Consider the following 20,536-nt stretch of genomic DNA (forward strand, 5'->3'; position numbering starts at 1 on the left):
CATTGAAAACTACCACAGTCTAAGGATCAGGTTAAAGTATAGCGTGGACATAGTTCACCAGCAGATCCAACAGATTGGGAGTGGTTTGACTGATGGTACATATGACTAACTTACTTATAAATAACTGTAACTTTAACTGTGTAACTTGTAAATTATATTTAGATAAATATAGGATATGGCCTTTAAAAAATTTCAACAAAACGTTTTATGGTTTTATTTTGTAGTGTTGTGCAGAGTGAAAACGGGAAAAAAACTCGTCATAGCTATTCGTTCAAGTATTGAATTTTATTTTAGCTATGAATTCCTTATTGGAATTTATTTAGAATTGGGGATAAATGTCTTTAACTAAAGACAAATTTCAAAATAACAATAATTCATTCAATAGTTCATTGAAGGTAGGCCTACATGATTCGTTTTAAATTTGTCATGTTTCATTTAATAATCAATAAAATTAAAGCCAAACATTTACTGAGTACTTTGATACCAGAACGAACTTGTTAATATATTAACAACCCGAGATATAAATCTTTTAACAAAAACTGATAAAAAAGTTTAATTTAATTTTGTGTTGGGGTTTGTACCTCGTCTATAACTAGTCTGTTTGAACTATAAATAAAACAAAATGAAAGCTAACTAAAATGAAAGATCTTTTATCACTGAATATTTTAAGGCTAGAACGAACTGCAAGCATTAATAATACCTGGAGAAAAATAACCCAAACACATTTTCAAAGTAACTTACGATACGTCCATAACTGATGTATAGGGGAGAGTTTTCGTTTTAATATATCTTAAGCAACGAAAAACTTATTTTAAAACGGATTTCAGCATTGAAATCAGCGTGGAAATCTAGTTCATAATGATGTGTCACAACACTATAATTACATTAAAAAAATATTTATATCCAATATGGCAGATCCAATATGGCTGATCCAAGATGGCGGCCCAAAAAGCGTCCCCTATTGAAATTAAGTACGGACCATCCAATAAATATCAGTCGTGGTTCCAAGTCAATATCTCGAAAAATGTGCAAAAAAACATGTGGTATCTTTTGTTGCAAAATTTGTCCAATTTTAGGAAAAGCCGCCATTTTTTCCTTAATTTAGGGGTTTCCCGTGGACTGATTTTGTAACTTTTGGTATGTCACTCTGCACACCACAACAATAAAAATAAAACCATACAATGTTTACTTGCAAATTTTTATATGATCCCTGTGTACGTTATATTTAGTTTGCTTAGACTATTACATTAATTTATAAAAAATATTTTTATTTGAAATATTTTATTATTTCTACGGGGTTTATTTTTGGTTGTAGGTACATGTATTTGGTATCATTTTAAAGGTAATTTCAGGAGGAACATTAAATGTATTGACGACTTTTCACCAATATTGACTGGAAAGTCAGAATTTCAATAAAAAGCAAAAAACTACTGGATTTGGCCGCCATTTTGGAAAAATGGTGGTGTTCCACCAAAGATATTTTTGGAGACTTTTGATATGTTATTCACAATACTTTTCACTATCGAACGACAATGGTTTCATCTGTGTTCTAATTATTTCTAGGTCAAACCATATATTCAGGGGCCAAATACTGCAATTACCAAGTTATGATAAATAAGTCAATAAATCGATTGACTCAAATGTATCATATTTTTACCGAATTATAAATTATTCTTTTAAAACTTTTACCTTCTAAAATATAATATTAAGATATAAATTCGATATTAATAAAGTTAAGCTGTGAACTATTATAAGATAAGTGCTTCTTTCCTAATACAAACACTATTGATTAAATACTACAGTATGATAATTTTTTTCTATAAATCAAATTTCTAAAAAATTAAATTATTGTAAAAAATTTAATGTAGGTGAATTAATCTTCAGGTGAAAAATTACAAATTCATATAATTTCTTATGGACTTACCTTCCTCGTAGTGTATAATCATAATACTAAATTTCCACAATATCCCAAAAGCACTTTAACCATTAAACAAAACTATTCTCCACGGCAATTACATTGACAAAGTAGCACATAACAACGGTGGCTGGACATTATTTTACTTTTGGTATAGAGTGTGTGGTAAGTGGAGGGAAACTTACTTTACTTATTACTTTTTTATTTACTAACTCTTTCTCCATAAGAAAACCATTCACAGGTATAAATAAATTTTAAAATAAATACTTCCCCAATATTTTTGTAATCTTTGGCCTTTTCATTCCCTTTTGAAACTGTATTTTTCAGTGTCTTGTCTAGTGTTTTTATTGTACAAAAATATTCTGGAGTAAACTAACGATTCGGTTCAATACAACCTAAGCTTTACCTTCATAATCCTATCTAACTTTAAGACACCCTGAATTCGCATAGAGAACTACCTGCCATCCTCACATGCCTAAATTAATAGGGCAACCTTAAAAGTGAATTTCGGTGTGAAAACGCCAGGTGCCATAAAAGTGCCAGAGAAAGAAAGTGCGTAGAATTGCCTAGTTTATCCAAATAAACCAAGTATATAAAAACTGCATGACAAGCTTAAGTTCATAAATGCTAAATATTTTGAAAACTGTGTGACTTTAACAAGAAAAATGTTACTAAATGAAATAATTAACAATAACTTCAGACAAAAATGCTCCTTTAATTTTATAGAGCTGCAAAATGTTAAAAATATACATTTTCTGACATTTTTACGCTTTGGAAATATAATAATACTTAAACACTAGGTTTTTATACTGGTTAATTTTTTGATGATTTTTAAAGGTGAATTGTGATTTAAATGGTCTACAAGTTTATAAACTAAACACATATTTACTATTGCAAGAACAGCATTTCACAATTTAAAACTTGCAGGTGTAACACAAAGATGCCTTTTGTTATGGATCCAGCACACGATCTTACGTAATGACATAGGAAAATGTGTGATGTGTTCACGTTACGGAGCCATAATGAACCCGCCCTGGATAGTAGAATATGTTAAAACTTAAATATAAAACTGATTTATATTTATTATAAGTAAGTGAGTTAAAATCATGCGTACGTAGTATTGAGTTACAACTAATCCATAACAGCATACTTATAAAACAATTTTTAACCATGTTATAAAAAATGACTTTTTCCGTTAATTCACTACCTCTAGTTTTTAGAGGAAATTATTAGAAAAACTTACTTACTTTCCGTGTCCGGAAATCAGACTTCGCTTTTCCAAAAATTAGCTACCGATATGACTTTGTAATTCGCTTGTAGAAGATCATCTAATGTGCAAGACTGGTCTAGGCGTGGACAGATCAGCAGATAGCACCACACGCGCACAATCTTCGTCTGGTAAGAGACCCCATTTCTGCATGATTGTCTTGAATTTTGGTACCTCGACCCTAATTCGATTTAAGGGCCTTCCACACCGTGTAATGAAGGCCTCCACCAGGAGCCAGTTCCTCCCTGGCTGGTATGGGAGGGTTAGTCAACGTGGCATCCCACCTTGCCACCCGATTGCTTTAGAGTGGTCCATCCAGGACTCGTGTCCGTGATAAAAAGCTCTTTCTGGAGCGAAGCAGTCACTCTGCAGGTTGGTGGCCGTGTAATGGGTGACGAGGGTCTGTCTCTTGCTTAGTCCTTTCTGCGTCGGCAGCGACATCACGTCGGATTGATGGAGGGGTGTTTTTGTTTTATTACTCTGAGCTTAATTCATTAATGTATATTATTTAATACACAAGCTGTATCCATATGCATTGCAATAGACTTGTTTTATTGTCACCTCTGCTTAGCAGCTATTTATTATTAATTTTACTGATTCCTATAAATATTTATTCATATAACCTTAAAGTCGCAGATGTCTTGACTGTTAGTGCCCTTTTTTTGTATATTTTTTCCCGATCATTTTTAATAGTTTGGTGAAAAAATCGTTCGTACCAAGGGCTAAAAGGGTTTTGCAGCTTTCGGTCGTTTTAAGTTCTTGACTTCGCCTCCGACTTAACAAAAGATCTCGAGCCGGCAAAACCTCATTTTCGGCCCTATTTACGATTTACTTACTATTTACTTATTTAATCCTTTCATTAAATAACCCGTGTTAATAATCAATTTAACTCAATCTTAGTTGGACTAAGATCGCTCATTAATGAGACGAAAATGCCTAGCAATACACGTATAAATTTACATTTTTCTAATTAAAAGCTATGGACTATAAATTCCAATACTCAACTAAAAGAAGGAATTCGATTTTCATAATTATCAAGGAACATCTTTCTAAGAAGCATATTTTAATGGAAAATTACATTATAGTTACCCAAACACCTAGAAAACAGACTTAAAGGTATATCATTGACAAATTTTTGTCTGATTATGTTTTATGTATTCTGTTTTTTTTTTTTATATAATGGTCAGTTTAAATTCCCTTTATCCTAGCAGCATTTCTTCAGCATATCATTTGGTATTTTTACAGGTCTGCTGGGTCTCGCTCCTTTCACTCCAAGCCCAGTTATCATAAACGTATATCCAGATTTTGTGTACTCCTTAGGACTTAGGTTTGGATATTTGTTTTTCTTTTTGAGAATCTTTGTCCAATCGAAACGAGCGGTTGTTACAAAAAGAATGTCGAGGTCTTTGCCGCCAAAACACACAGACGTCGGCCACATGGTTTCGGGTATTGTTATCTCTGCCGCCTTCACGGATACCAGTAGATCCGGACCCTCTTTCTCATGATCAATTCGAAACACCTGAAACATTAATTAAATATTATAAGTATCCAACTACAATACAATCGTTGTTGATATTTTGTTAAATGATTTTTTTATCTATAAGATTATAAAGACCAAGCACCAATTTAACAACTTGTAAAATTAACAAAATCGTAAAGACCTGTTAAAAACACGAACAGATAAAAGGTTACTAAATTTGCTTGGTAGCTTTGCTTATACTGCAGTATTTTTCTCGTACAGGTTTAATCCTAAAATATAGTGTATAGGCCCCTAACTAAGCGAGTAACATAAGTTAAGATTTTGAAGTCTGTAAAATCACTAATAAAATATAAAAATGTAAGAGCATTAAACAAACGTTGTATTTTGAAGCTTCGGAACGACAAAAAAGAACAGAAATAAAAAACATTATTTTAACAGTCAGCTGATCAATTAATACATAAATTAATCAAAGGGATTACAAAGCCAAATAGTTTTTCGGCTTTGAGTGAATGTTCCATATAGGGAATAAGCTATTACCGTAGGTTTCATGGTAAGACCTGGACTGGGACCGATTTACTTTTTTATTTTGAGGTTCCCAGAGGCCAAAAATACCATCCGTTCAAATTCATATACACATTATTCATTAATATATAAAATAACGTAAGTACCCTTTTATAGTGAATTTTCCATATAGGGAATAAGCTATTACCGTAGGTCTTATGGTAAGACCTAAAATTGGGACCGATTAACCTTTTTGTTTTGAGGTCTCCAAATGTAAAAAACACTTCGTTCAAATTTATATCAATATATGAATATAAATTATATATATACATCACACAATTGATATCCCAAACTTCAAATGTATCAAATGTTTATGATTGTCATATGCTTGTATCGGCATATTCCACGGTCCTGTGGGTCGATATGTTACGAATAATTGCATAGCGTCCATCACAATATTTATTTTACCTATAATATTTATTTGTTAGTTTTAGTCCAAAACTAATATGCCTATGTAACTAGATTAGTTTGAGGCTGGTAGTTATTGACATTAAATTGTAGATAGTGAAATAAACATTTTAAAGTACCCTTTTCCATAAAACATTGTCAAAAATGAAAAATATTAATCGTTTTGCAATGAAAGTAATTAGATTGAGTCAAGAAAACTCCTAAATAAAATCAAAAGTTAATAGGACCTTAAACCTTCCCTTAGACCTTACCGTCCCCAGACCGTTGCCAGGGATCCACAGCTGCCCTTCATTGTCGATGGTCAGTCCATAACCAGAAATGTATTCAGGTGTTTTAGCTGTGGCTTCGTCTAGGGTGTACCAGGCCCATCTAGATTTTCCTAAGAAACAATTTTTTTCCAATTCAGTTATCCATTTAAACAATGGTTTACATTAACTTTAAGTTGCAATAAACCTTTAGAGAATTAAACTTAGGTTTTATTAAGCAAAACTGAATATAAGAATCAAGCAGAATAAATAAAAAAATCTGACTAGAATGTCAGCTGACATTTTGTACAGTACTTAGAATATCATCACATTCTTCCGCTCTAGTAAATTTTATACGCAGCAAATTTCTTAGGTGACACCTTTGGTCTGGTCGACCGACGTGGTGACACGAAGGGTTGATCGCAAGGAGTGCTGCTGGTTTGATTTTCATTATTTTCAGGAACACCCTGACGTTGCTGGTGGTAAACATAAATTTGCATAGTTTTGAAGGAGCGATGATAAATTGTAATAGACCTTTAGAGAATAAAACTTAGGTTTATCATAGTGTTTTATTGTACTTGATCCTCAACTGCCTATTTTGTCAGTAAGCTAGTAACTATTAAGCCAGCGAGAATAAGTACGTTAATGTTTTATTTTTTGAAAGTTAAGTTAAAATAAGTAAAATACAATTCATTTATAGCTTAGTTGTGGAAATATATTCCTGTTTTAGTACATTTTGAGTTAAGTGCAACTACAAACAATTGGAGGGGGGACAACTAAAACTGCTGGTCGCATTTTGTCCGGAATATCCTTCAAGTTAAAAAGAACTATTTAGATCGGCTCGAAGTCTTAGTCGTGTAAGAAATGAACTGCTAGACACAGTATAAGCCCTTCGGCCTAGTTGCGACAAGTGTTCTCAGGCTAGTGTCCAAAGAGTAGTGGAGGTTTTTAGTGGGTAGTCTTTGAGTATTAAACCAGTTGTAGTCCCACACTACAGGCTCGCCAACTGTGTGCGTAAATGCATTTTTCCCACCTCTCTCTAAAAAATCCCCAAAAAACCTACAAACTATAATTTGTACACTAAGTAGACATGATTTACATACCTAGTTCTTTTTTTTCTCTATCATAGTTAAACTTGTATATATTATAGTTCCAAGAATCCATAAAGAATATAGTATTGTCGTCCAAACTCCATTCCATGCCGTTCATCATCTCCTTTCTAGAGAACATTCGTTTTAATTGTTTTCCTTCGTCAATTTTGTTGATAGATGCAAATCTATAGTCAAACCAACCTGGTTTGGGCCCTGGTTTCAATGTACCTGATCAATAAAAACCATTAATGTATAATGATGCGAACATGACTAGTTTGGCCTTATTCTACCCCATTTTACAGCTTAAATCGTAATATTTCATAGTTATTTTTTAAAAATGTTTTAAGGAATTTCCATAGGGAATAAGCTATTACCGTAGGTCTTATGGGACCGATTTACTTTGTCGTTTTGATGTCCCCTGTGCCTTGCGCGTCACCGTTTTATATATGTGCTCGGCACGCAAGCAGAACATACTGGCTGAAATCACATTGCCAAACGCAACAATGACAGCAAAATGACAAATGTCTAAAAAAAACTCTCACGTCCCTTCTTAGCCGTGTAACGTAGATCAAGATCTGGGCGACTTCTCTCAATATAATTTAGTCAAAGTATTTAAATATAAGTAGTAATTATTAGGTTGTCAGAATTAGCAACATGATATAGTTAATGTTTAGTTAGGGGTTTCCAGGGAGAACCCAGGGACTATTGGATGTAGTTTTACAATTTAAAATGTCGGTTTCTTCATAAGAGGCACCGGCATTCAGCTTGTTGAAACAAAGTAACAAATTGACATGGTTCTAAACTGTTCAATTATTCTCTGCTGTCAACACGAGTAATTTATTCCCAAAAAACATTACTTTAATCAAGTTTCATATTCCACAGTTCACATTCATGTCAACGTAATTCTTACATTTCCAGGTAGTGATTTAGTAATAAGGTTTTCATGTTATAAATTAGTTAATCACAGCTCATCCAAAGCTTGCTTAGGGTATTCACGGCACGATCAACCTCAGGAAAAAACCTCCCCTTTAAAATATACTGCTACAGCTATTCCCAATTCCTCAACCTTATAGTTATTCAATTTTATATTTTCAGGTCCCAGCCCTCATCTATCCATACCAATCTTCCATTATTCCTCAGACACACCCCACCAGTTTCAATCAGTTACAACCAATCGACACAATGTTGTTACACCTTAAAGGCCAAAAAACCATCTGTTCGGATTCATATATATTACATATATTAACTGCACTGAGTGTGAACACTTCTACATTGGTCAGACAGGACGTTCTTTTACATCTGGATTCAAAGACCACATTCAAGCTCTTAATATTAACAACAGAACATCCATGAAATCAAACTTTGCTGAACACCCTTTTATCGACTAACCACAATTACATAAATAAAAAAAAAACATCAAAATTCTAAAAGTTATAAACAAAGGAAATTGAATGAATTCAACTGAAGAATATTTCATATCCGAAGAAGAAAAGATCCAAATCATATATTAAATAGCCCAATTCCTTCAAGAAACCCAATCTTTGACCAAATTTTAGAATTAAATAATCAGTAACAAAAAAATCTTCAAATCTTGTCTAGTTCTATAAATCATCCGTAAAATCTAAATTATATTTATTTATGTACAAACAAACAATGTAAACAAAAGTTAAGGATATAATGTTATTTGAAGTTTGAAAATGGACTTATGTCCAAAACATGTTAAAAAAAACCTCTACTAAACATTTTATATTCAGGATGCTCAGTTGTTCTTTTTCACTAATATAATCTATATATGTATATATATTTATGTATACATATCTATATACTGTATATTGTTTTTATACTCGTGTCCGTTAGCACGATAGCTCGAGCAAAAATGATCAGATTTTAATGCAATTTGGTACAAACTTGTAAACCTCCATTTATTTATTCGAACGAGTTCACGAACCGGCATGCTCAGACTAAGGAAACTGCGTTTTATTGGGGGGATTTACGGGATAAAATCGTTTTTTTTACCCTAAAAACAAAAATTTCCCAAACTATCTCAAAACCATTTTTAAGTACTTAATAAACTAATAATTTAGTATCTTTAAGTGTTTTTGTACGTTTGCAAAGAAATCACAAAGAAATTTAAAAATTTAAAATTTAAAATTCACATGAAATTTTTATAGAGAATGAGTAAACTGTTTTAGTTTGCTTGATTAGGGATGTATTTTGATTAAACTAATAAGAAACAACCTATTACCTCCCTGTAGCAGCAAACCTAAATACTCGTTAAAGTTAATGGTTTTCAAATAGAAAATAAATCTGACAGTTTTAAGGGAATATTACAGTAGAAATCCAGCCAGGTAAATGGATATTCTCTTAGTCAGCAGGTTTGCTGTGGTGAGGGTATTCTAATTTTAAACTGGATCAAGGTAACTATTTTCTAACATGTGCTTTTTATCTTAACATACATAACAAGTTGTCCCCTCATCAATGTGACCCATCACAAAACACATCCAGCCCCCCACATTCTCACTCATGACCTTGCATTCGGTTTAATTGCCAACTTACCAGCCCAAAGACTTCCTGAAGAATCCGCTTTTCCATCATTAAATCGCTTACCATTTTCCAAGTGAAATACCTCAACAGGATTGATATCTCTGTTACTTGTACAATCCCACCGAATCAAAGCCAGAGCACCTCCCACTCCTATAAGGAACATATCCTGTGTCCCTTCCACTCGAATAGCCATTACCAAAGGTCTCAGCTTGCCTCCTGTTTGTATTGAATTTGTGTTAGAATAGTCTTAAAATCCAGTGGAAGATTTTTTCAACGTTCGGTAAAAGGGACTTTAGCGTTAAAATAACTAGATTACAGCAACAAAGCAACTATAGAGTAAAGAAATTACAGTGCAGTTCAGTTTTGTTAGCAGTAATGGAACGGGATTGAATAGCATTATATAATTTGTTATAGTATTATATTTGTTCTATAATAATTGTAGTAAAATAATAGTCATGAAATATACCTTCATAATATGAAGGGTTGAAGCTATAATGAAAACCAAACCTCTTTAATTTCGAATTTTTTTTCTTGTTTATCAGGAATATTTTTTTATATTTTATATTTTTAGTTTTCTGTGTTAGATTAGCGTTCTTTTCGATGTTTCTACAAAATATTGCAAAACAATAATGTATAAGTACTTTGAATTGAAAAAAATGTCTTATAATGTTGCAATATTCTATGTGTTTACTTTACAGTGCTATTATTAATGCAGTAAGTAATCGGATTGTATTGCAATTGGATCCCTGCCTATTGTAGCCTTGAAGGTCACCCCTGTGTCTGGATCGTAGCAGACGATAGACCTCGGGTCATCACCGTAACCCATTTCTAGCCAGTATAGACGATTGTGTTCACCATCCCAGTAGAGTCCTCCGGTAAACCCATCAACAACTTCAGAGTTTACGGTACTAATTTTATAGTCTTTATTCTGAAACAATATTGAGGTTAAATACAATTTACTATTTTACAGAACACCAATAAGTGTTAAGTTTGTTGATTCAATTACTTTTGAATTTTTAGGGACTTATATACTTCTAATTGGATAACATCAGGTCAGTAAAATTAGGTTAAAGTATTTTTTTTTTACTTCATTGAGTTGTAGTTTCAATTGACTCAATGTAAACCTAGGCCCGGGACCGATTTACTTTTTCAATTTGATGTCCCCAGAGGCAAAAAACACCAGAGTTTTTAAAATCCATAATGATGTTGGTGTTTTTTAATATGTTCTATGTTAAATTGGACTTTTCCAACGTGTCTTGTGCTTAAAACTACACAACGTTTCTGGAGGTGGGTAAACTCCTCCCGTTATCAATTGAAAAATATTAATGCTACATTAATCGGGTGTACAATAATAACTAATGCTACAAAAACGGGAGGAGTTTACCCACCTCCAGAAACGTTGTGTAGTTTTAAAGACACGTTGGAAAAGTCCAATTTAATATAGAACATATAAAAAACACCATTCGTTCAAATTTTTATGTATACGGTTGTCGGTTTTCAGTTTTGTAGTTTTTTCCCTTGAATGACTTATTTAAATAAAAATGTTCTCTCTACTCATGTAAAGGTAGTACAAACGTAAAAAAAATGGAAATTGTAACTTACTTTAGGTAAGGGCTAATATACAGCAACTGAAAGAAGTAGATAAATAATTTACAATAAACAAGTAAGTACAAGTACAAAGTCGAGGTCATATAAATATAGGGTTGTTTAATGTATAAATGATTTCCCCGTCTTATTTCATGAGTAGTCAAGGTCCGAGCATAGTTGATTTGAACCACAAACAATTGATCTGTGCAAACTGCGATGATTCGGAACTGTTTTTCATTTAATTGCCTTTTGCCCTATTTTAAGAAATATTATAGAGTAGCGGTTTGAAAAACAAAACATGAATTAGGAAGAATACATAAAATACATAATGGTAGAGATTGGCGTAAATATGCAGACTTTAAGAGAGAGGGGTGGGAAAAGAGTTATAAATTAATAAGAAAATTTAATTACGAATTAATCAAGTTGAAGAATGTTGTATTTTTCTTCACAATTCAAGCAAACAATCAACATATTTTCCTTATTGAATATTCATTGCTATTTTTAGATAATTTATTGCCACATAAACCTATTAATACCTATTAACAATAAAAGAGTAAATCAATCACATAAACTTTATGTATGCTTTCTTTGAATTGCTATAACATGATTGTAATGAGGTATTTTATTTGTTTGTGCGACGAACTTATTAGAATTTGTTTTATTTTTATATCAGCATTGTGTTTCATATTAATATTCAGTAGTGCCAACCAAACGAACGGTTTTGACGATTGTATTATTAAGTGTTAAAATAAAGCAATTCATTCGTTCATTCATTCATTCATTCAAACATCTTAGTCTAGTAAGTAGCCACCATACAAGTAAGGGATGAATTACTTATACACGTATATTAAAATATTACTCACAATTTTAGCTTTTACAGCAGGCAAAATAAAAGCACCAATAATCTGTAATAATAACAAAACTAATTAGTATACCTGCAAATATTTTAAGGCAAATTATGTAAATTTCTCACACGATATCTGATGCAACATATATTAGAATTGCTCACAGGGTGATTGATATAAGTGTGCCAGCTATTTTATTCGAAAGTTATAATAGATATAACAAAATGTAAAATTGTAACTATTTGAAACATTTTGGTCAAGTTCAAAAAATAATTTTAGCCGCCATTTTTCCAATATGGCCACCAAGTTTGATTTTTTTATGGAAGATGTTGTGTTTTAATAAAAGAATAGATAATTTAAGTAACTCATTTTATTAAAGGTGTAAACAGAAAACTAAACTGTAAAATCAAAACATAAACAATCATAATAAAATAATGATCAGCTGGTATAACAATCCTCCCCCTTTATTTTTCTTCATATATTTACAATCTTCTTATTTGGTCCACATGTCTTTTCCACACAATTCCGTCTTCCATTCTAACAAGATAAATAACATTTCCTATTTGTTTCTCAATTTTTCCAACTGTCCATTTGTCATTTGGATTAAGGGAGTAGTTCCTCACCAGCACCCCCTCTCCTATATTAAAGTGTCGCTTTGTTACTTGCATCTCTGTCTCTTTCAAATTAGGCTTCTCTACTAATAGATCCAGTTCTGTCCTTATATTCCTCCCAAACATGAGGCTATAGGGAGACTTCCCAGTCGTGGAATGCTGTGTTTTTCTCAACTGTTTTAGTATAGTGTTAATCTTGCTCTCGACACATCCATTTGCAATTATAAGGCTCTTCACAGTTTGGACCACCCTTTCAGCTTGTCCATTTGATTTGGGACAAAAGAGAGCGATGGTTTTTTGTAGTATTCCATACCTCATGAGAAAATCTTTGAAGGGTTTAGAAGTTAGCTGAGTTCCATTGTCTGATACCAGAACATGAGGAAGCCCGAAGGTTGTAAATAACCTATCTAATTGTTTAACACACCAAGCTGTAGTTGTAGACTTTGTAGGTATAATTTCTACCCACTTACTGTAAGCGTCAACGACGATTAAGTACCACCAACCCCGCAGTGGACCAGCAAAATCAATATGTATGCGTTCCCAAGGTCCGTTCGGGAGCTCCCATGGGTGAGTTGTCTCCTTAGGTGGATTTTTCAATTTTTGTTGACATGAATGACAATGTTTCACCATAGCTTCAATTTCTTGATCCATATTTCTCCAATAACAGTAGCTTCTTGCTAGCAATTTCATTTTTTTCATGCTCATATGACCAGCATGTAATTCTTCCAAGACTTGTTTGTGTAAAGCAGAAGGTACACAAATTCTATGACCTCTGAATATACAACCATCTTGTAAGCAAAAATCATTATCGTTCAAACCAATTTCTTTTAAGCTTTTACCTGATATAAGATGTTCGTATACCTTTTTGAGTTCCTCATCCTTTTGGGTTTCTTCTTCAATTAGTCTTCTTGATACAGGCATCATCTCTACTTGATTCATTAGATACTGCTCATGATCGTCACAGACATTTGATACTTCTGTAACAGGAAATCTTGATAAATAATCCACATTAGCATGTTGTGTCGTACTTCGGTATTCAATCGTATAGTCAAAACCCGATAAGAAATGAGCATAGTTAAAAATCCTCGATGCAGTCATAGATGGTAAGGTCTTTGTTGGGTTGAAGATGGATACAAGGGGTTTGTGGTCTGTTATTAAGACAAACTTCCTTCCATAACAGTATGCAAAGAATTTCTTTAAGCCCCAGTAAATTCCTACAGCTTCTTTATCTATCTGACTGTACTTGCGTTCTGTTCTTGTAAGCGATCTTGATGCAAACGCAATGGGCCTCTCAGATCCATCTTTGTACCTATGTGATAAGCAAGCTCCTAGCCCTGTGGGACTTGCATCTGTTGCTAAGATTAATGTTTCATTTGGGTCATAGTGAGCTAGGGTTTGATCACTCGTTATTTCTGCTTTTACTTTCAGAAATGCATCTTCACAATCTTGAGTCCATATGAATTTCTTTCCTTGCCGTAACAAACCATTCAGTGGTTCCAGTAAACTGGACATGTTTGGTACAAAACGTATGTAATAGTTGGCTAGACCTAAAAATACTCTTAGCTGATGTACATCATCTGGTCGTTTGGCTTTAGTTATTGCTTCGACATTATCAGCAGATTTGTGTAAGCCATTTTCGTCTATGACGTGTCCTAAATACACTCTTCTGGAAAAATTTACATTTGTCATGATTTAAGCGCAAATTAAACTGTTTGATTGTTCCAAAAACTTTCTGTAGGCGATCTAATGTCTCTAAAATAGTGTCCCCTGTATCAAAATATCATAAAAAAAAAAAAAAAAAAAACTGTACCTTCCACACCGTGGAGAACCTTATCCATAAACCGTATACTTGGTGCAACCTTTATGCCAAACATCATTCGATTTACTCTATAAAGTCCCAGATGTGTACTTATGGTCTGTATTTCTCTAGACTCTTCGTCCATCGGAAGGTGTAGATAAGCATTACTTATGTCTAATGAGCAGAAATATCGACCTTTATTCATGTTAGAAAAAATATCTTCAATTCGCGGGATTGGGTATTTGTCGTCACATATAAGTTTGTTTGCCGTCACTTTGTAGTCAGCACAAATCCTTACGGTTCCATTTGCTTTTCTTACTGGAACTATAGGAGTTCCCCATTTTGAATTTTCAACTTTTGATAGTATTCCATTACTCTCCAGTCTATTTAGTTCTTCTTCAACTGATTTCTTCAATGCGTAAGGAACTTGTTGAGGTTTGATAAAAATAGGTCTAGCTCCTTCTTTTAACTCATGTGACCTTGTAATCCTTGAACTTGTGACCCTGTAATCTTCTTCTTGTGCAAAATCATCTTCATCTTCTACTTGTAAAATATATTCGTGTAGTGAGATGAATTTATGCCATGCTTCCTCTGCTACAGTTGATCTGCCAGGAGCATCATAGACTGATGAACCCTTGCTTTTTAATTGGTGTAAAGTTCTTGTAATCTGGCCTTTTAGTGCTCCTCTTTGATGTTTCAGTCTTCTGATATAATTTCTTTCATCACTCGTCGCCATTTGTTGTGTTTTAATAAAAGAATAGATAATTTAAGTAACTCATTTTATTAAAGGTGTAAACAGAAAACTAAACTGTAAAATCAAAACATAAACAATCATAATAAAATAATGATCAGCTGGTATAGAAGAAGACCCTATATTTTATGATTGTTTTAGTAAGTAAATGAAATTTAAAAACGTTTTTGTTCTTGGAATTTACGAGGCATGTTTTTTAAGTAAGTACCGTTTTTAAATTTCTCCGTTGCAGTGCTGCGGTTGGCATTTTGGACACTTTCACTGTATATGTGCATCTATTGGCAAGCCCTAGCCGGAAATTCGACAACAATCGGCCGTGTTTACATCCGGTATCGAGCATTAAAAATGGTGCTGCCAATTGAGACTGCCGCCGACTGTGAAGTGCGCGCTGTAATTAGAGTTTTAAGTGCTAAAGGTGTGAAAGCCATTGAAATTTATCGACAGATTAGTGAGGTGTATGGCGAGAACATTTATGAGTGACGGAATGGTACGCAAGTGGGTAAGGGCCAGCGAACACAGAAGGGCATCTAAAGACGGTCCCACCAACGTCCATCATGATCGAGCAACGCACTGGGCAGCGTCACTGTCCCCAGTACCCAGTGCCGTCTTTAGATGCCCTTACCCACTTGTGTTGTGTACCATTCCGTCACTCATAAATGTTCTCGCCATACAACTCACTAAGCTGTTGACAAATTTCAATGGCTTTCACACCTTTAGAACATAAAAATCTAATTACAGCGCGCACTTCGCAGTCGGCGGCAGTCTCAATTGGCGGCACCATTTTGAATGCTCGATACCGGATGTAAACACGGCCGATTGTTGTGGAATTTCCGGCTAGGGCTTGCCAATAGATGCACGTATACAGCGCAAATGTCCAAAATGCCAATCGCAGCGCTGGAACGGAGAAGTTTATAAACGGTACTTACTTAAAAAACATGCCTCGTATTTTCTAAAGCTTCTGTTTAGGATTTACATCGTGTACATTCTGCATTAAATAGCTCCTAAACGAGTACGTTTAAAGCAAAAATGCTAGGAGTAAAAAAGTCTTAAAATTTCATTTAAATTCTAAAAATACCATAACATACATAAAAATATGTATTTCATTGTTTCGAAAATTGCCACCATTTTCCAAAATGGTAAGGAAATTTGAAAATAGGAACACTGTGAATGTTATGGTCTTTTTAGAATCTAGATGCAAGATAAGACTTTTTCCTTTTAACATTTTTGTTTTAAACGTACTCGTTTAGGAGCTACTTATTGCAGAATGTACACCGCAAGTTATTTTTCATTAGTTTTAACACGCTGTAACTCCTAAACGAGTAGCTTTAGAGAAAAAATGACATGAACAAAAACTTTTTTAAATTGCATTTACTTTCTTAAGCAATGATAAAATATAGGATTTTCCTTCAGACGAATCAAAGTTGGCGGCCATATTGGAAAAATGGCAGCTAAAATAACTTTTTGAACTTGACCAAAATGTTTTAAATAAAAAATCCAAGGTGGTTACAGTTTAAAATTTTGTTATATCTATCATAACTTTCAAATAAAATAGCTGGGACACTTATATCAATCACCCGGTAGACTGAAACGTTTCGAAAATGACATCTTGGTTAATAATATGTATTTCGGCAATGTTACCATACCGAGAATGTTTAAACGTCAGTAATTTTGTATAGGATAGACTATGTTAAAACTTCTCTTGTAAAACTGTGGTTTACTAAAATTGTAACTAACTATATTACGGCCAACGAAAAGTGACTTTAAATTTAGTCCAAAACCATGCAATATTGCATAATTTATACTTAATCACTAACAGTATTATTATTTTTGTTTAAGTTGATCTAGTGACTGGCTTATGTAATTTTTATCTTCGTCAATCATCGTCAGAATAACTAATATAATTGCAATAATCACTTTGAGTTTCACCTCATGTCATCAAGCACTACAAACAAGTAATAAGAAATAAGATAAATATTTTTCACCACACTACGATGTCTTAGCCATTTTAAAAACTTTTATCGGAGGCCAAAAGCTACGTACACAGATGTATAACTCAAGCTTAATAATTCCATAGATGGCTACGTGTCCGTGCCAGCTGTCATAGTCATTTTGGGGCCGAGATGGTTTTTACATCCCTAGGGCCGAAAATCAACTGTTGGCTTCCTTTCATAAAACATGCATATTAAGTAAACAATCAGTGTTCATAGCATTACAATAGACTTGTTTTATTGTCACCGCTGCCTAGCAATTATTTATTATTTTCTGATTCCTCAAATATTTCTTCACACAATCTTAAAGCTGTAGTTGTGTTGACTGTTAGCGTTTATTATTATTCTGATGACTAGTTGTATAGGGTACAGTGTGGTTAAAATGGCGTTCGTACCACGGACCGAAATGGTTTTGCAGCTTTCAATCGTTTTAAGTTATCGTCTCAAACTGGAACTCGCCACTCTATTCCCCAAAATATGTGATCAACTACAGTCTGTAAAATTCCATTGCAGTACAAAAATCAAACTCAAAACCGGATGACTCTAGAAAATAATGAGAATATTGCAACTCGGGATGAAAGTACTTACAGTTAGAAGCAATATGTGTACGATTTCCATTCTTGAATCCAGTTTCCATAAATTTCTTCACAACCTCGTTCAACAACGAACGAAACACTATTAATACCATTATCGTCGATCAACAGCTGCACACACACACACATGGTGCCAATTTAATGCTACCTCTACTACCAATTTTGTTCTACAGTATTTTTTTACGAATAAAACGAATTAAAAAACCGTTGTTGCCTCGTAATCACTTTTTCATCACACAACAGAAATAACTAGCTTCAGCTTTAACATGGAATGGTATGCATACTTTTATAAATAGTAAAAGGTATTTAAGTACATCTTCTATCAATACTTATTGATACAGTATTTGAATCAAGATAAAAATAGTTTTTGTAATAGTGTGCATCATATAAAAATCCATGAACAGCAATGACCGAATACTCTCAATGGCAAGTTATGATCACACCTATTTAAATATTTTACTTGAAATCATGTAAAAATATTTTGTGCCAGTGTTTCAAACATATACAGGGTGTCCTGTAAGAAAACAGCCAAACTCCGGGAAATTGTTCTATAGGTCAAAATAAAGGGAAAATCAAAAAATCTAAATTACATTTTTTCCTAAATCGCTTCATTTACCGGATTTTCGCTATTTTGTATTTTTTACATAAACATTGTTATTTTTGAATTTAAAAAAATATATTTATAAAACTTGGTATGTAGCTGAAGATAGAAAAGACCAATGTTAGAAAAAAAATCACCTTGATTCAATTTAAAATGTTAAAATGGTGGTCTTTTTAATTTGTAAACTTAAATTACTCAAAAACGGCTAATTTTATAAAAACGAATTCAAGAACACTTTTATTTAACATTTTTTATTCCATCTTCTTTACCTTGGTATCTGAGATGACTTTCGAGTGGAATGTTAGAATATAAAAAGACAAAATGCTGAAATAGAAGTAACTGTGTTATATTAAAGATCAGAATAGAAAAGTAAACAGCATTTGATGATAAACATTTTGGTTGCTATGGTAGCAACTACATATGTTCATAACATTTCCCCCCACTTAATCGCTGGAGAGCAAATTCCTTAAGATAGGACGGAACCTTGCGCTGTCTGGAAGGACGAGTTAATTTGTTTTCTTTTTGTTCTGTGGCTTGAGGTCTGTCTAGATTTTCTTCCCTTAGAGTACCGTCTAGTTCTGTTGGACTGTTTGTATTTGATTCAGACTCTGGATGGATCTCTTGTGGTGGTGCTTGACAGTCCTAGTATAATATAGTACATACAGTAATAATACAGTATAATATGTAATAAATACATAATAATGTAGTAAGTAAATACAGTATAATAGGAATCCTTCTTGGAACAACAGAACTATCTTGTTTGTTTTGTGTAGTAAAGGTAACTTTCTTCTTGGATACAAGAGTCAAAATCAATTGATTTATGTGTCGTTTTATACTTTGTCCAGAATCCAATTCAACAATGTAATAGTATTGACCTAATTTTCTCTTGACTGTACCAAACTGCCATATGTCTTTATTTCCCAGGTGAACTCTTGCCTGAACCCTCTCCCCCACTTTAAGAGAGCGGACGCGAAGAGGAGCAATTGATTTTGATGGAAGTTTTGCCTTTGGGTTAGGTAGAAGTGTGTCAAGTCTAATCCGAATCTTCCTGTTCAAATACAACTCTGCTGGAGTCTTGCCTGATGCCAGAGGTGTTGCTCGATATCTGAACATAATGTTTTGTAGCTTTGTGGTAATTGGGGTTGGATCATCGGCAGCAGCAATAAGTCTTCTCTTTAAGGTTTGTATGTTTCGTTCCGCCAAGCCATTTGTTGCAGGATGTTTAGGAGCAGTAAATTTTTGGAAAATCCCACGTTCTTTACAGTAGTTGATAAATTCTTCACTTTTGAATATAGTGGCATTGTCCGAGACTAAGAACGATGGGTACCCATGGACTGAGAAAATGTTTTCAAGTAGTGCCATCGTCGTTGCTGAGGAAGGAGCATTTCGAAGAATGCGAAATTCTGCCCACTTTGATTTTGCATCTACACACATGAGGAAATAATTTCCATCCAATGGACCGGCATAATCAATATGCACTCTTTCCCAGTTATCATCGGGCTGATCCCACGGATGTACCGGAGCTTTTGGTGGATTGTGACGAACTTTAGCACAAGCTTCACAGCTTTTCACTAATCTTTCTATGTCTTTGTCCATACCTTCCCAATATACATATCTTCTAGCAAGCTGTTTCATTTTAGTAATTCCGAGGTGTGATTCATGGAGCTCATTTAGAGTTTGATTTTGAAGACCTTTGGGAATTACGACTCGATCTGATCGGAAAAGTATGTTGTCTGAGATCATGTAAGGGCTATCTTTGCGACTATTTGTCAGTTCATGCAAAAGAACTTGAAGCTCAGGGTCTTTTGCTGTTTCTTCTTTTATCGTTTCTGCGGTTATCACTGTGCTGGAGATTTGAAGTAAGGCTTCTGCATTGATTGTCTTTATTTCTTTGTCGAATGTTAGTTCAGATGAAATTGATGATTGAACTGGGCTTCGAGACAAACAATCCACGTTTTCATTTTCTTTCCCTTTCTTGCATCGAACTGTATAGTCAAGACCACTGAGGAATGAAGAATAACGCAATAAGCGAGATGATGTCATTCGTGGCAGGGCACGTCCTGGATGAAAGATATGTGACAATGGTTCATTATCGGTGACGAGAGTGAATTTTTTACCAAAAACGTAATTGTAAAAATGGGTGACTGCATAGATGGTTGCTATAGCTTCTCTATCAAGTTGGCTGTAATTGGTTTCAGCCTGAGTCAATGCTCTGGATGCATATGCAATTAATCTTTCTTGACCATCGATA

At 33.7% G+C, this 20,536-nt stretch overlaps 1 protein-coding gene across 1 annotated transcript; it reads right to left on the bottom strand.

The window, feature by feature from the left end:
* Positions 1-4,332: 4,332 nt before the first annotated feature.
* Positions 4,333-17,758, bottom strand: LOC129001634 (regucalcin-like). Its single transcript, XM_054429000.1, has 7 exons — positions 17,680-17,758; positions 11,962-12,003; positions 10,262-10,439; positions 9,524-9,727; positions 6,980-7,195; positions 5,883-6,010; positions 4,333-4,701 (listed from the first exon to the last, which is right to left on the bottom strand). Exons 1-7 carry the CDS (start codon positions 17,707-17,709, stop codon positions 4,387-4,389), a joined length of 1,113 nt encoding a protein of 370 aa, XP_054284975.1. The 5' UTR covers positions 17,710-17,758; the 3' UTR covers positions 4,333-4,386.
* Positions 17,759-20,536: the final 2,778 nt, after the last annotated feature.

Source organism: Macrosteles quadrilineatus, unplaced genomic scaffold (assembly GCF_028750875.1).
Source record: "Macrosteles quadrilineatus isolate MER2022 unplaced genomic scaffold, UCM_ALF_1.0 Scaffold_8__2_contigs__length_117827958, whole genome shotgun sequence".
In the NCBI taxonomy this organism is placed as follows: Eukaryota; Metazoa; Arthropoda; class Insecta; order Hemiptera; family Cicadellidae; genus Macrosteles; species Macrosteles quadrilineatus.

Excerpts from the sequence above, each read along its gene's own strand:
- LOC129001634 (XM_054429000.1), bottom strand. The coding sequence starts at position 17,709 with ATGGAAATCGTACACATATTGCTTCTAACT. Across the intron at positions 12,004-17,679 it reads TACACATATTGCTTCTAACT|ATTATTGGTGCTTTTATTTT; the intron begins GTAAGTACTTTC and ends TTATTATTACAG. Across the intron at positions 4,702-5,882 it reads CTGGCAACGGTCTGGGGACG|GTGTTTCGAATTGATCATGA; the intron begins GTAAGGTCTAAG and ends TTAATGTTTCAG.